The sequence below is a fragment of the Salvelinus alpinus genome, chromosome 36, assembly GCF_045679555.1.
Source record: "Salvelinus alpinus chromosome 36, SLU_Salpinus.1, whole genome shotgun sequence".
NCBI lineage: Eukaryota > Metazoa > Chordata > Actinopteri > Salmoniformes > Salmonidae > Salvelinus > Salvelinus alpinus.
In genome coordinates, this window is record NC_092121.1 from 2596754 (window position 1) to 2614873 (window position 18120).

Here is an 18120-nt window from a genome sequence, read left to right on the forward strand (position 1 = left end):
GGTTATGTCTGAAGGGAACTGAGCCAGCAAACCTCGACTTGGACAACCCTTGTCCAGCGATACCTTGTCAGGGATAATTGGAGGAGAAGTAGGAGGATAAGGAAACATGGGGTCCACTCTCCGCTGCCTCCCGTAATTTAGTCCAGCCTGACGAAGAGTAAGAGAGATGTGGGGAGGGGAGCGAAAGAGAGAGAGAAAAATAGAATGAGGGGGATGACAGAAAGAGAGAGAGTGAAGAAGAGAGGAGTAAAAATGAGGAGTAAATTACAGTGGTCATTTTGAAAGAGGGAGAAGGAATGAGGTGAGGGTGAATGAAGGAGAGGGTTCAACTGGAAGATGACGCACAGAGGGGGGAGAGACGAGAGAGAGAGTCAAAGGAATTAGTGAAATTTCTTTTGAGAGAAAAATAAAGAGAGGGAAAGGCAGAGGACCATGTCTACATTGGCTGTACCCCACACAGTCTCTGGTGGATTAGTCATTAATAATTTAGGAATTCAGATGGGTTTTTTTCAAAGCTTAAAGGGCTTTGTTTTTGGCAGAACCTGTAGGTGTAGCTATGTCAGCCATGTGTGCATGCATGCGTGCTTACGTGCGCCTCTTGTACAACCACAAAGAACTTACTGTAACATGGTAAAAACAGGTAATCTAGCACAGTGTATATTCTGCCACATTTATTACATTGGTAGGAAAGGTTTTTGAATAAACACATGATGTAATGAGCCATCTAAAATATAGTATAAAGTGGGAGGAATGCTGTCAATACATGCTTTCAGAAAGTATTCACACCCCATTACTTTTTTCACACTTTGTGGTGTTACAGCAATTTAAAATGAACAAAATGTATATATTTTTTGTCACTGGCCTACACACAATACCCCATAATGTCAAAGTGGAACTAAATTAATTAAAAATGAAAAGCTGAAATGTCTTGTGAGTCAATAAGTATTTAAGTTAGATTGTTTCGCAAAAACGTTTCAGGAGCCTCTCACACACATCCGTTCATTGCAACACGCTAGCTCAGCCCCCCAAAATATCGTTTTTGGGAGGAGATTTCCTTTAATAACTTCACCATGCTCAAAGGAATATTCAATGTTTGCTTTTTTATTTTTTACTAATCTACCGATAGGTGCCCTTCTTTGTGAGGCATTGGAAAAACTCCCTGGTCTTTGTGGTTAACTTTTTCAGATACCTACAAATTAGAGACTATGTTAGAAAACACCTCCCGACATTTGGGAATGCTAAACTTTCCATGTTTGACGGATGCATAAAAATATGCCCCACCTCAGACAAACTGATATCTCTTCTATATGACGCTTTTCAATCTGTTAGCATACCTACTACAGATGCCATTAAGGCAAAATGGGAGGAAGAACTAGGGACTGACATTTCTGTGGCAGACTGGGAAGATAGCTTGGAGTATATACACACCTACTCCAGACATCGTCTCATACAATTCAAGGTATTACACAGATTACACTATTCCAAAACTAAACTGCATAGGATATTTCCTGATACATCCCCTATGTGTGATAAATGTCAGGCTGCACAGGGTACACTACTCCACAGCTTTGCCCTATGCTCTAACTTGTATGGTTATTGGTGTGGAATTTTTAGGATCCTCTCTGAAGTTCTGGAGATTTAAATTGGCCCAGACCCGCTTCTGATAATCCTGAGAGTGATTCCCTAAACGGATTAACCAACCCCCAAAAACAACTAATCTCTTAGTCTCATTTCGACAAAAAAATGTATCTTGTTGTTTTGGAAAAGGAGGGAAGCTCCCTCTACCAAATTATGGCTCAACGAATTGGCAAACACTGTACACTTAGAAAGAATTATATATATTCTGAACAATAAATTATCAACATTTGATCAAATCTGGCAGCCTTTCCTCTCTTACTTGGACCAGTCGGCGCTGTGAATTTGTACATCTTAACGCACACTCAATTGTAATATTTGAATCTACCTTTGGGCGGCATGTGATTGCCCCGGCACCCGAGCAGTTGGAGGGGGTGACATCTACCCTCTTTCTTTCTACCTGTCCTTGTTCTGTATGTCTTGTTTTGTATTATTTGTTTTGTACCTAGAACTCTGGGTCTTGTTGTTTCTGTCTGCTCTTGTATGTTTAGATAAGAATGGCATACTTGCCTTTTATACACCATTCTTGTAATGTGTTCAATAAAATATATTTGAACGTTTTTTTGTTTTTGTTTCATTATACCATTGTTGATGCGAAATGCATCATACCGGCTGTATTTTAAAAGTTATATCTTCAAAACTTGATTGCTGACATGCAAAACATTTTGGGACTATAATCAACAATGGCAAATTATACAAATACCAAAAGCTATTTTTTGGGTGGAATTTCTATTTAATAATACTTTGGAGGGTGTATCAATACACATAGTCACTACAAAAATACAGCTGTCCTTCCTAGCTCAGTTGCCGGAGAGGAAGGAAACCGCTCAAGGATTTCACTCTAAGGCCAATTTAAAACAGCTAAAGAGTTTAATGGCTGTGATAAGAGAAAACTGAGGATGTATCAACAACATTGTAGTTCCTCCACAGTACTAACCTAAATGACAGAGTGAAAATAAAGAAGCCTGTACAGAACAGAAAATATCTCAAAACATGCATCCTGGTTGCAACAAGGCACTAAAGTAATACTGCAAAAAATGTGGCAAAGCAATTCACTTTTTGTCCTGAGTACAAAGTGTTATATTTGGGGCACATCCAGTACAGCACATTACTAAGTAAAGTACCACTCTCCATATTTTCAAGCAATTGGTGGCTGCATCATGTTATGGGTATGCTTGTAATCATTACGGACTGGGGAGTTTTTCAGGATAAACATTTATGGAATGGAGCTAAGCACAGGAAAAATCCAAAAGAAAACCCTGGTTCAGACACTGGGAGATAAATTCACCTTTCAACAGGACAATAACTTAAAACACAAGGCCAAAAATATACACTGGAGTTGTTTACCCTGAACACAGTGAATGTTGCTGAGTTGTCAAGCTACAGGTTTGACCTAAATCTGCTTGAAGAATCTACGGCATTACTTGAAAATGGTTGTCTAGCAATGATCAATGACCAATTTGAAAGAGCTTGAAGAATTTTGAAATGAATAATGAATAATATTGTACAATCCAGGTGTGCAAAGCTCTTATAGACTTACCTAGAAAGATCAGTCAAAAGTTTGGACACACCTACTTATTCAAGGGTTTTTCTTTATTTGTACTATTTGCTACATTGGAGAATAATAGTGAATACATCAATGAAATAGCATATATGGAATCATGTAGTAAGCAAAAAAGTGTTAAACAAATCAAAATATATTAAAATTTGATATTCTTCAAAGTAGCCACCGTTTGCCTTGATGACAGCTTTGCACACGCTTGGCATTCTCTCAACCAGCTTCACCTGTAATGCTTCTCCAACAGTCTTGAAGGAGTTCCCACATACGCTGAGCCCTTGTTGGCTGCTTTTCCTTCACTCTGCGGTCCAGCTCATCCCAAACCATCTCAATTTGCTATTAGCTATTAGCCCATACACATTGAATAACAGATTCCCTACATGGAACAACAGATAGTCCCCCCAAAAAATCACAAGAAGGTTTGTTCTGAATTGTCTGTCCTATATATATATTTTAAAAAATTACATGTATTTAACCCCTTATTTTTAGCACTTAACAGTCTCCATAATATATATACTTTACTTCCATTCATTTTTTTCAACTTTTACATTCAGATGAGTATTGTGAGGCATGTGGGTGTCCTAAATCAAAACAACTGACATGTACATGTTTGTGAGGGTCTCACCTTTCCACAGAGGGATATTAGTGTGTAGCCCAAACTGTTCAGACGCTACAGACAGAAGTCGGCAGATCAGTTGTACCGACTTCAGACGAGTCCCAAGACGCTTGCGGGGATCGTAGACCAAAATGGAGAACACCATCGTGTTCGTGAGAGTATCCTCTTGCCTTAGAGGGCTCGTGATAGTTTGTAGAACGTTCAGACGCTACAGACAATTTTGTGAGAAGGCCAATTTTCGGGATGTCTCATGGTTTGACAAACACCGCTCTAGCTGTGTGGAGCGGCAGGTAGCCTAGTGGTTAGAGCGTTGGACTCGTAACCGAAAGGTTGCAAGATTGAATCCCCCGAGCTGACAAGGTAAAAATCTGTCGTTCCGCCCCTGAACAAGGCAGTTAACCCACTGTTCCTTGGCCATCCTTGAAAATAATAATTTGTTCTTAACTGACTTGCCTAGTTAAATAAATAGCTCTGTCACCTTCCACAGATATCTGTAGTTAAACTGATTAATTTTTATGGGGATCTCTTTATTATGCTAAATAGATTTCCGCGGGGGGCTGACATTGACTCTAGGGGGTTTAATTAAACGTGTTCAACTGCTTTCGTTAGCTTATTCTCTCACTGCAGTGGGTTTAAGACAAGTGTTTAGCTATCTTGGAATTAAGTACATTTCCAAGACAAAATCCAAGAACGTTATTTTCAAGAGTCTAATTTCTTCATAACTTTCTTAATAGGAAGAAGCCTAAGAACATTTCTAATTACTTTACTGAGGAATAGCAACTTTTCGTAGTTTAAGTATAAGCTTAAGGAAAAAATGGCGCTTACAAAGAAATGTATTCTTCAGAAGGTTTTGTGAATCCGGGCCGTGCTGGTCCTGGATGCTTTCCTTTCCTAGTGTCTTATTACCTCCAAGTTTGTGCACCAATTGTGTGAATTACAACCTTGACTGATCTAATAAGCCATGCATTAGCTGGTCCAATTCGATCAGTCATTCCTGTGGGTTGAAGAAACTGCTGGGCTGCTGGTGATACTGAGGCCTGTGGAAAAGATTGATCAGCTTGCCCAACTCTACCGTTAGAGGGTAAAGGGAGATGATTGTGAGGTGGTTTGCATTGCCACTGGAGGTGGGATGAAGTGGTTGGAACAGAACAGAGAAAGTGATACGCCACATGCTTGAGGGAGCGGGTCTTGTCTAGCTCTTTAGACTTACTGTAGGGAATATTTCAATTGTGGTACACACGAAGCCACGCACACACACACGAAGCCACGCACACACACACACACACACACACACACACACACACACACACACACACACGAAGCCACACACACACGGCAATACACATGCGGTACTAATTATGCAAAACACACATCCAAAAACACACACACACAAACTTCCCCAATATCTCTTAAACTTCTCTCTTTTTATCACGGTCCCATTATTCATCATTCCATCATATGAATTAACAACATTGTACTGCGTAGCATGAGGAAATGTCGTGCTCGCCTCAAAATGTTGTAGTAAGAAAAAATATTCATAATTACACTGAAGGAAAAACTGCACTCACTGCAAACACTGCAATAATTATACTGCATACCACCAGCCCTTAACTTGTCCTCTGTTCTCTCCTCTACCACCAGGAGTATTGCAGTGCAATGTATTGACTTAGGCGTCAAGAACCGTGATACATATCTTTTTGCAAAAGATACACAATGTGATGCATACCAATGATACTATGTTGCACTGTAGAGTATAATTAATAGGTACCAGTGCTTACCCTTTCCTCTATTCTCCTCTATTCTCCTCTCTTCCACCAGGAGTATTCGCTGCTTGAGGAACATCATCCACTGGAACCTGATCACAGCTTTCATCCTGAGGAACGCCACTTGGTTCGTCGTCCAGCTCACCATGAACCCTAAGGTGCACGAGAGCAATGTGGTGAGTACAGGGAAGTTAACTGTACATCCATTTCAGGTCGGTTTATATGCAATAAACATATACATACAGGTAACTGCCAAAATAAAGGAAACACCATCATAAAGTGTCTTAATAGAGCGCCCTCAGAAGCCGTTAAAACAGCTTCAATGTGCCTTGGCAAGTGTTAAAATCTGCTGACTGAGACGGCCATGGTATATGGTTTACATCGTTTTCATGCTCATCAAACCATTCAGTGACCACATGTGCTCTGTGGATGGGGGCATTGTCATCCTGGAAGAGGCCACTCCCATCAGGAAAGAAGTGCTTCACCATAGGTTGAAGGTGATCACACAGAATGGCTGTGTTTATTGGTGTTTACCTTACCCTCTAAGGGGATGAGAGGACCTAAACCATGCCAGGAAAGTGCACCCCACACCAAAACAACACACACACACACACAACTAACTTTGGAGTACCATCATGTTGTCCTGGTTCACTGTTAATTGCCCCTAAGCTCGCCTCCCTATTGATGTTATTGCTTGTGCAAACTGAGCGCGCTCAAAGCCACCCAGGGGCCTCCTGGGGGGCGCAGCGGTCTAAGGCACTGCAGTGCTACAGGCGTCACTACAGATCCCGCCTCGATTCCGGCCGCGACCGGGAGACCCATGAGGCAGCGCACAATTGGCCCAGCGTCGTCCGGGTTAGGGGAAGGTTTGGCCGGCTGGGATGTCCCTTGTCCCATCGAGCTCTTCTGAGTCCGTACTGGAGTTGCAGCGATGGGACAAGACTGTAACTACCAATTGGATATCATGATATTGGGGAGAAAAAGGGGAGAAAAGGTAGAAAAATAAATATAAGTGACCCAATCAGTCAGCCCTCCTCCTCCATCTATTCTTCTTCTATTCTGAGAAGAAACAAGATGGCTGCCGTCAGCTATTAGCCTTGAGAAGTTCTGCTTGTCATTTGAAAGACGGAGGCTTGATGGCCCGTTTAATTTATTATTTGCGCAAGGTCGTGAAGCAAGTGACCTGCAGAGGAACACAGCATAGTACATAAGTCAGGGCTAATATGTAATATGTTAATAGCAACAGAACAAGTCAACGGTTGTCAGATCATAAAATAATATATTGATTGCTTTAGTGAGGTTTTGGGTGTGGTTAATTAAAGATCAATGACTTACTGATTAGGTGTCTTTCTGTTTTTTTTCATAGACCACATTCCATTGACAGGAACATTTGGAAAATACGAAATGTTTGAAACTTTTTCCACATGTTGTTACGTTACAGGCCTATTCTAAAATTAATGAAATCGTTTTTTCCCTCATCGATCTACACACAATACCCCATAATGACAATGCAAAAACTAGTTTTTAGACATTTTTGCAAATGTATAAACATTTTTAAACTGAAATATCACACTTACATAAGTATTCAGATCCTTTACTCAGTACTATGTTGAAGCACCTTTGGCAGCGATTACAGCCTTGGGTCATCTTTGGTATGACACTACAAGCTTGGCACACCTGTATTTGGGGAGTTTCTCCCATTCCTCTCTGCAGATACTCTCAAGCTTTGTCAGGTTGGATGGGGAGCATTGCTGCACAGCTATTTTCAGGTCTCTCCAGAGATGTTCAATCTGGTTCAAGTCCGGGCTCTGGCTGGGCCTCTCAGGGACATTCAGAGACTTGTCCTGAAACCACTCCTGCGTTGTCTTGGCTGTGTGATAAGGGTCGTTGTCCTGAGGTCCTGAGCTCTCTGGAGCAGGTTTTTATCAAGGATCTCTCTGTACTTTGCACATCTGTACATCTTTCCCTCGATCCTGACTAGTCTCCCGCTGAAATTCACGATTCCAAAACTTCCAATTTGTTTCTTTTGAACCATTTCCATGACTTGATTGTGTGTTTTGGATCATTGTCTTGCTGCATGACCCAGCTGGGCTTCAGCTTCAGCTCACAGGCGGATGGCCTGACATTATCCTGTAGAATTCTCTGATACAGAGCAAAATTCATAGTTCCTTTTATTAAGGCAAGCCATTCAGGTCCTGAGGCAGCAAAGCATCCCCAAACCATCACACTACCACCACCATGCTTGCCGTTGGTATACGTTTCTTACTGTGGAATGCAGTGTTTTTGCCAGGCCTAATGGGACCCATCTCGTCCAAAAAGTAATTTCTTTGACTAATCTGTCCATAAAACATTTTTGATGATCATTCAGGTGCTTTTTGGCAAACTTTTGGACGTGATGGGTCCCATTATGTCTGCAGCAAGACAATGATCCAAAACACACAATCAAGTCATGAAAATGGTTAAAAAGCAACAAATTGGAAGTTTTGGAATGTCTTAGTCAAAGTCCAGACCTAATCCCAATTGAGATGTGTCAGGACTTTAAATGAGCAGTTCATACTTGAAAACCCACAAATGTCACTGAGTTAAAGCAGTTCTGCATGCAATAATACTATTTTGCGGGACTGTAACTGCATACTGTGTAGTAATCGTACTACATACCATTTACAACATACTGTTGCAGTAAAAAACGAATATCAGCATACTAGGCTTATCCTACTGAGAACACGTCAGCTAATGTGCAATTGTGTTGATTCCCGCCATTCAATCATTTTGGTACAGCGCATGCCCTCACCTGTTAATCAGCTATTGTCAGACACATGCGGGTCTCGAAAGAAGATTCTCTTCCTATTTTCAAAAGGCGAGTTGTCTAGGTCAAAAGCAACTCTCGAACCTCGGGAGAGTTATTTTTCACTTTTGAAAGCTGTCATTTTTGTGTTTTTTTCTCGTCCTTGGTACACTGGGTTCACCCTGCGAAAATAGGACGGTAACGATAGCACGCTATCACACTCAACCACGGCCCCACTTCACTGATCACACTGAGAGTCTCTCACCGATTAAAAAGAAAAAATGGAATGAACTTGTGCCTTTAGAAGTGCCTTTAGACTACACAAGGGGTAGAGTAGAGGGAATTGGAAAGGGCAACTTGGGATCTTAGCCCAAATACACTGAGATTGCTGGCTGTAGAGTCCCATTTTCTGTGTGATGATTTGATGGGTAGTACCGGGTCAGGGAGTCTTTTGGTATGTCCTTGAAGTAAGTGGGGAGGCTAGATAAATGCGAGTCAAGATTTTTCAAACTCCTTACTATATTATTTTCACTAGGTACCATATGAATAACTACCTGAACAAATGCTAAATAAAAATATTTGTTCTTATTGTCGTGAAAAGGAGGTAAATAAGTAACACCTGATTTGGAAAAACTCTCCGGACCTGCATGACAATAAGGAGTTCTCGTCTAAGCCTCTAGTCTTACATTTGTTAGGGAATTTTCATGAAACTACTATAGTTAAACACTTAGACAACACATTCATCACAGGCCTTCAGAGATGGACTTTGCTACTTTTGAACAAACGCCAAATGGGAGCATCTCCCCCCTCCTTCCGAACTGATATCATCGCCCAATGAGTTGTCTCTCATCCGTCTTCAGAGAGAGATTAAAGACTGACAGAACTCCTGCCTCATCTCCCAGCTGTAGACACCTAGTCCAGACTCCCCCAAGTGCCATTCTCTGACTCTCTCAATCCAAAGTAACTCCCAAGTGGCTCTCAATGATCTGGTCTCATTATTTGTCAAAGACGATGGAGATTGAAGTGTTAAAAGTGGCATACAGATGTGTACTATCTTAAATTGACCAGTTTCTCACAGCATGAAAATAATCCTGCAGCAGCAGAGAATGTGAATTATTATGTGGATTTTAATTAATGAACATTTTTGTATGTGTTGATAAATGTTTCTTTAGGACAAATAGTTTTACATTTCAAAGTGGAAATTGCTAACTTTAGAACCATTTTGAATCCTCAAATGCACTTCAATTAGCATTTTCTGCTGCGCGAAAGAGTGACCAAATTAAGATAGCACATCTACATTGACTTTGGATCTGTTGAGAGGTATAGTGTAGGATCCTACAGTGTAGGATGACTCAGACTGTCGTAGGCCATGGGAGGTGAGAGCTATGATGCAGTCTAACAAGTAACGCAGGGGGTCAAATCTGCGTTTCTTAAACCGCTGCAGTGACCTTAGTTTGCCAAACATCTGCCTAAGAACCAGTTCCAAATTGTAAACATTCAGAGAGTCCTTTTTGTCACTACTCAGAGCATGATAGAGACGCTCCAACAAGCTGCATATGTTAACTAAGGATCGCACGGTGGAGTTTCACTCGCAGGTTGAGTGTTTTATAGAGAGACTACTCACTGGGCACACTGGTTGAAATGTTGTTTCCACGTCATTTCAAATGAAATTACATTGAACCGATGTGAAATATAGACGTTGAATTGACGTCTATATACAGGGGAGAAGGACAAAACTAACACTTTTCATTTTTTCCCTAATTACTCAGAGGTTGATAGAGCTAGAGATAACATATTTTATAACGAACAACGTATACAGGTCCGTTAGCAACTGTAATTTCATTTCTGTAGTAAATTAGTTGAAATTAAATAGACCAAGAATTGAAATACCACAACATTACTTTTTTCTACCTGCCGGTGGGAGTAACGCAACCTTGGGAGGGAAGTAACAGCTGGCGAGAAGCGCACAATATCTGTCTTATCTCCATGTTTTTGGTTTGTAATGCTCATTTCTTTCAACAAATGTATTTTCAGACATAATTTCTTGTTTGTGTCCATTTGAATAATTAAATGCTGTAGGTTCATATTTTATGAAAATTTACCATGGGTCAACATCACAATGTTGCACAACCACAATATTTTGCCTATATTGATCAGACTAAAATGGGTCACATAATAGCTATATTAACCATCATTTTCTTATCTCACTTTAATGGGAATGTAGTAGGGGATGTTTTTCACAATTTTCAAAGACTATTCAAGCTTAAATCAAATCAAATCAAATGTAATTGGTCGCATACACATATGTAGCAGACGTTATTGCGAAATGCTTGTGTTTCTTGCTCCGACAGTGCAGTAATATCTAACAATATACAACAATACACACAAATCTACCTCTGCCCTGTGTTACTTTCCTCCCTGCTCTCCCCAATAAGTCTTACTCCTACTCGATCTCATCACATGTCCATAAAGATCCGGGGTTGCATCCGGATTGGCACCCCATCCCCTATATAGTGCACTACTTTTGACAAGGGCCTACAGGGCACCATTTCAGACGCAGGCCAGATCATTTTTTCCAATAAGCAATAACCCACTAAGGAGTGAGGAAAGGAACCAGTGGTACCTTTACTGCTCTCACTTTTGTATTTTTACTCGCCTGAATCTTTTTTGTTATTCTTTCCTTCCTCTCTAATAAAAGTTGTGGTGCCGGCTGGTCACGGCCGCCTATAACTACTTCCACGTGACAAACTTCTTCTGGATGTTTGGGGAGGGCTGCTACCTGCACACAGCCATCGTGCTCACCTACTCCACGGACAAGCTACGCAAGTGGATGTTCATCTGCATCGGGTGGTGTGAGTAGCCTACACTTAGTTCATCGACGGAAAGACGGATGTGCGTTGATCTATTCATTCGAGTGATCACAAAGAATGTACGCCAACTGTAACGGAGACCGTGTGTGACGTTTTACAGGTATCCCTCTTCCAATCATCATTGCATGGGCCATTGGCAAGCTTTACTACGACAACGAAAAGTAAGTAAAAAATGGTTTCTTTCTCATTCTCGAATCTCTATTCGCGCCCCTGTGTAATCCATTTGTCTTCGGAATCAGGCAACAATCTTGTCCGTGTCTTGCTCCCCTCAGAGTGATACTTGTAGTGGATGAGAGATGGATGTCACCCAATCATCTCCTTAACTTTCTGCATTAAACGATCAATTCATCTTCATTTCAAGGGAGTCTTGGTGAACCTGTAACCTGTAATTGCTCTGCATACAGAATAGCAGAATGACATTTATTGTCGTGAGTCTTGTCTAGGTGGCGGAACATTGCAATTTCCCCTCAGATAGGCCAGCTGAAAAGTCAAAATTGGCTATATTGTAAAAATTCATGAAAACAGAAATTGCCTTTTTGGTTTTAATTTAAGGTTAGGGTTAGGCATTCGGGCTAGCAGTGTGGTTAAGGTTAGGTTTAAGATCCGATTTTGGGACTTTGTGGCTGTGCCAGCTAGAGACCACTCTGCAGAGCTGTCTCCAGAACAAGATTCATGATGAAAAACGCTATCCTGCTACAGAATATGGGATCCATTGACCGATGTGAATCCATACCCATTACCAATGTGAACGCTAATCTGAGAGTGACCTAGTGTGCCCAATAAATAATAGATGAATGTGTCGGTTATACCATTAGGGCAGTAATGATCCATTGATGAGGCCTTAGAAATGTACTATAGATATGTTTTATGATGAGAAATACTGTCATTAGAGCATTAGTGTGTGAAGATCCCATTGATGACACATCAGATAAGATAAATCATTTGTTGAGCTCAAAAGATACGTACCTGCAATCAGTTATCACTGGGCAGTCAAAAGCTCTCCGCTGTCAGAGATATAACTCTGATTTAAATGCTTATTTTATAGCAAGGCACTTCATCATAACTCAGTGGCCTTGTGGTTAGTGTCCACCCTTAGATTGGAAGGTCGGGAGTTTGATCATCAGCTGAATCATACCAAAGACTTTAAAGAGGGGACCTGGTGCGCCTCTGCTTTGCACTCAGCATTAAGGAGATTTAGCGGCCATAGCCGTGGGAAGTGGGGGTGCTGAGGGTGCTGCAGCACCCCCTGATAAATCTGAAAAAAAGGGAAAACATTTTTATTTTGAAAGATAGTGCACTGGGCCTTTAATAGTCCTGTATTAGCGGACCAATATAGCCAGTCTAACAGTCTGCAGCATGGGTAAAAACGTATCCCTCCCCCCCCAAATTGCAGCACCCCCACCCTACTTCCCGCTTCTATGGGCAAGGCCCTGCGACAGACTAGTGTTCTGTCCGGGGGTGTATTTCATTATCAAACACAACAGGAATCTGACAGTTTCCACTGCATCACATCGGAGTGTCTCGCTTACACAAGGGTTGCCGTGATATCCACCCTCCTAAACCTGTTAGCTTGTTTTTCATAATGCTCAGCATGACGAAAACAAAACTTCTATCTAGACACAGTTCTCCCTAAGCCTTCTGCTCTTTCCTTCTCTCTCTCGCTCCCTCTCCCTCTCCCTGACGCCAACAATGTGAAGACAGAACAAATTAATAAGTCACTCCACTGAATTGAGTCTTGTAGAATGAGTGAATCTGGAGCATCTCATCCCCTTGGAGAGCGTCCATTTTTCCTTTTTCCTCCCTTTGTTTTTACAGCAAAATTCTTTGTTTTAGGTGTTTTCTGTTGCTAGACAGGAGTGCTATACTTTACAAAGGCCTCTCTTGGTCTCTGCCCGTACTGGCTTTGATAGGCTATGTCCTCACACCCACCTCTGATATCAATTAATGTGATTGGCCGTGGCCCATGCTCGTTTTTGTCAACAATAAAAACAATTGTTGGCAAAGGTCCCGCAGTCTGCTTTGTCATTGAATAAATGTGATTGGTTGACCTTCTGACATCGGCCAGTATGATTGGCTCAATTCTCTGTGTTCTAAATTGCAGGTGCTGGTTTGGGAAGAAGGCAGGAGTGTACACAGATTACATCTACCAGGGCCCAATGATCCTGGTGTTGCTGGTAAAACAGTGTTAAATCAAATCAAATGTATTTATATAGCCCTTCTTAGATCAGCTGATATGTTACACAATCCTTTTCACATTTCTCCATATCTCTCCTCCTTGTATAGACATTTATAGACATAGTGTTCTAGCCTTGTCCTTGTCAAGTTTTCCTACATCCATGACCAGGCTCTTCCCCTTTACACTTTCCCTCTGTGTTTGTATTTACGGCACCGTGCAGGTAGGAAAACCGCCAAATTAACATTACTGTTCACTCAAGCAAAAATTGTGTTTCGAGGCCAAGTAATTGCTTCAAAACAAACAGTAGAAAGGTCATTAACATTCGATGGTGTGTGAACTTTATAGCGCAGCCTTCCAACGTACACACTCACGCACATGCTGTAATATCATCATGTGAAGCTATTTGAACGACGTGACACCTACTACACATCCGCAGAACTGACCGGGTCATTTGGAATGAATATGACGTATGAGGAATATGTATGAAAAGTATATGATTTGCAGCATGCTTAAACTGTAACTGTTTTAGCTCAGCGTAACTATCTTAACACATATCCCCTTAAGCAAGTTTAAATATGTGAGCTATTTTCTCATGCCTTCTCCCTACATAACTCATCAGATACGCACACAGCGTTGGAACACGATTTAAAATATCATACAACTAGCAGGCTATATTTTAATGTAAAAAATGGATTTGATTGATTTTCCCTTAAAACTGTTGTCAATCATCCTAAGACCTTTACTCGTTGTTTTGGCAGATGGTTTTCATTTTATATTTATTAGTTTGCTCAGAATTCTGTTGGAGAATTCTGTTTGAGATGCAGCATTTATTGCACATAAAAGTAGCACGGTCCAAATTTTGGACACAGCTACTCATTACAGGGTTTTTCTTTATTTTGACTATTTTCTACATTGTAGAATAATAGTGAAGACATCAAATATATGAATTAACACATACGGAATCATGTAGTAACCAAAAAAGTGTTAAACAAAATAAAATGGATTTGAGATTCTTCACAGTAGCCACCCTTTGCCTTGATGACAGCTTTTCCCAAGTGTTTGTCTTTCCCATGCAGATTTAACAGATTTATAATCTATACCACTCAGTAAAAATGCAGAGATTGCAAAAAAGTTTTTATATAGACTTTATTTGGCACCGGTCTCCTAGCATCACTTAAAGCCCAATACAGTTATTTCCAGCACAGACAAATATTGTTTTATTAAATGTTTCTCTCTCACAACTGACCAATTTCAATTCTGACCAATTCTAAATTCTTATTTTCTCTCTGTTTTCAGATCAACTTTATATTCCTCTTCAACATTGTGAGAATCCTCATGACCAAGCTGAGAGCCTCCACCACCTCAGAGACAATACAGTACAGGTGAGCCAGGACCAGGACTAGAACCCCAAATTCCCTTTACAGTGCATTACTTTTGAACAGGCCCCCATAGGTAGTGCTTCACATTTTATTGTGTTATAAAGTGGGATTAACATGTATTTAATTGTAATTTTTTTGTCAACTATCTAGACTATCTACATGTTAAAGTGGAATATTTTATTTTATTTTATAACAATAAAATACTAATATACCTTGTTTAGATAAGTATTTACCCCCCTGAGTCAATACATGTTAGAAACACCTTTGGCAGCGATTACGGCGATTACAGTCTACTTGGGTAAGTCTCACAAATCAAATGTATTTATATAGCCCTTCTTACATCAGCTGATATCTCAAAGTGCTGTACGGAAACCCAGCCTAAGAGCTTTGCACACCTGTATTGTACAATAGTTGCCCATTATTATTTTCAGAATTCTTCAAACGCTGTCAAGGTGTTGGGGATCATGGCTAGACAGCAATTTTAAAGTCTTGGCATAGGTTTTTAAGCAGATTTAAGTCAAAACTGTAACTTGCCCACTCAGGAACATTCACTGTCTTCCTGGTAAGCAACTCTAGTGTAGATGTGGCTTTGTATTGTTTGTTCCTGTACTGCTGAAAGGTGAATTCCTCTCCCAGTGTCTGGTGTAAAGCAGACTGAAGCAGGTGTTCCTCTTGGATTTTGTGCTTAGCTCCATCCCAGTCTTTGCCGATGTCAAGCACACCCATACCGTGATGCAGCCACCACCATGATTGAAAATAAGGAGGCAGTTATTCAGTAATGTGCTGTGTTGGATTTTCTGCAAACATAAGGCTTTGCATTTAGGCCAAAAGTGTATTCCTTAGCCGTGTTTTGTTAATTAATTATTTTTGTAGGACTTTTGTGCCTTGTTGCATACGTATGCATGTTTTTTATATTTGAATTCTTCTTTTCACTCTGTCATTTAGGTCATTATTGTGGAGTCACTACAATGTTTTAGTTTTCTCCCATCACAGCCATTGAACTCTGTAGATGTTTTAACATCACCAATGGCCTCATAGTGACATCCTTAAGCAGTTTCCTTCCTGTCCTGCACCTCAGTGCAGAAGCACTGGGAAGATTAATGCGTCATCCACAGCATAGTTATTAACTTGACCATGCTTAAAGATATATTCAATGTCTGATTTGTTAGTGTTACCCATCTACCAATCATTGCCCTTCTTTTTGAGGCTTTTGAAAAGCTCCCTGGTCTTTGTAGTTGAATATGTGCTTGATATGTAATACTTGACTGGGGGACAGAGGAAGGGGTAGTCATAAAAAATGTCAACCCCTATTAGTCCATATAACTTACTATATTATTTGTTAAGCCAAATTTTACTTCTGAACTTATTTAGGCTTGCCTAAACAAAGGGGGCGAATACTTATGCAATGACAATATTTTAATTATTACATTTTTATTAACTTGTAAACATTTGTCGAATTTTCTGATTAATGACCAAAAAATACAATTAAATCGGTTTCAATCCCGCTTTGTAAAGCAACAAAATGTGAAAACAATTGAAGGGGGTGTAGACTTTCTATAGGCAGTAGAGATTAGGATGTATATCCAGGGTCAGCTGGGGCAGCTGTAAAGTAGACATCAATGGGCTGTTAACCCAGGAAACATCAATGGCCTCGCTGGAAGAAACCTAATAATCGATACCTGTCTGGTTGAGTTGCAGTAATTGATTGTTGTGTGGAGGCAGGTGGGGTGGGAGTGTGTGTGCGTGTGCACGAGCACGTGTGTGTGTGTGGCTGCATCATCAGAAACCATCATACCCTTCACAGCTGCTGTACACCAGCTCCTTAGATTTCCACAACCGGCTAACACAACACACCATGCTGACTATCCACAAGCAATAATCATTTTCACACCTTTTTATTGGTCGAGTAAGATCAGACAGTTTGACTGACTCCTTGGATAATGAAACCAGTCACAGATGCTGCATGGGGTCATCGGACTGGAAAATAGCCCCAGCAAATATCCTCGCTCGTTATTGTAATTTAATGGAGTCATTTGTCAATCACACTTCTTATTGAGCAAATTCAATTTGGCCTCACTAATGTGATTATAAAGGCTACGTTCATTACCCTTCAGCCAGCTTTCAGCCTGCCTTATTATCTATACGGTGCAGTACTTTTAACCAGGGTGCTCCTCTATTGGACCCTGCTGGTCAGCACTTCACGTGTGATTAATAATATGCCGATGGATGAGAAGCCAGTATGACCTAGTCCTCATACATTAACCCCTTGGTGGGCCGTATAGCTGGTATGCACCAGAGCAATGCACTTCCACGGTTATTCAACTGGGAGTTGGATGAGTTGAAAGAATTCGTCAGTGTCCCATTACTTTAGGCCATGTTAGAAATTGACATTGTACATTCTTTTTGTGCCCAATTCGCGTCGGTATAGATACGATGGCAGTACGGCGACATGCTAGCTCTGACAGCGCTGGGTAACGTTTTCAGCAGCTGACATTGGGGTCTCTCTGCATGCAGGTGATGGGCACAGCTGCCACACACTCATTCACAGGTGCAAGAGCGCCATGGGGCGGCAGAGGATGACACACGCACACAGGCATTCACACGGCATACACGGCACACACACACACACACACCGCACACACACACACACCGCACATCTGTGTCTCATTATAGCAAGTTTAAGAACATAAATATGTTAACAGAACAATTCAATTGGGAGTTATTCATCTACCTGTTATAGCGGACTATGAGGTATTGCAATATGCATGTGAACCGGAAACTGCTGCCTTGGTTTGAATATGTAATCCCTCACCCAGTGTAGAATCAAAGTATTGACCGAACTTGACAAACATTATCACTACCCTAGGTATGTTGACACCCTAAATCCAAACTACACACGCCAGTATTGTGAGTGCTCTCATGAACCATAAAATCACAGAACAGGAGAAACTTGGCAGCCGTTAGCAAATTAGTATTGACTCACTAGTTGTACGGCAGGTCTATTTTAGCCATCTATTTGTGTTGCTAGTACGACTCTGTGTCTGTGTCTTATTGACTCTCTAGTTGGCGGCCAAGTCTTTATTTCATAATATGACTCTTGTGTTACTGTGTGTCCATCAGGAAAGCGGTGAAGGCCACTCTGGTGCTGCTGCCTCTCCTGGGCATCACCTACATGCTATTTTTTGTCAACCCAGGAGGGGAGGATGAGGTCGCCCAAATAGTCTTCATCTACTTCAACTCCATCCTGGAGTCTTTTCAGGTATGCCCAGGCCCAATGAAAAGTGTTATAAAGGGTTTGGGAACTTGTTTTACGCTGTTAACATTCTGAAGCGTATAAC

General features: G+C 41.0%; 1 protein-coding gene across 1 annotated transcript in view; it reads left to right on the top strand.

The window, feature by feature from the left end:
• Positions 1-18120, top strand: part of LOC139564871 (corticotropin-releasing factor receptor 1-like) — a 160579-nt gene that overhangs the window by 130697 nt on the left and 11762 nt on the right. The window contains exons 7-12 of the mRNA XM_071384708.1: positions 5628-5748; positions 11056-11209; positions 11328-11388; positions 13329-13401; positions 14700-14785; positions 17903-18041. Coding sequence (XP_071240809.1) covers positions 5628-5748; positions 11056-11209; positions 11328-11388; positions 13329-13401; positions 14700-14785; positions 17903-18041 — 634 coding nt within the window. The remainder of the gene's footprint in view (positions 1-5627; positions 5749-11055; positions 11210-11327; positions 11389-13328; positions 13402-14699; positions 14786-17902; positions 18042-18120) is intronic.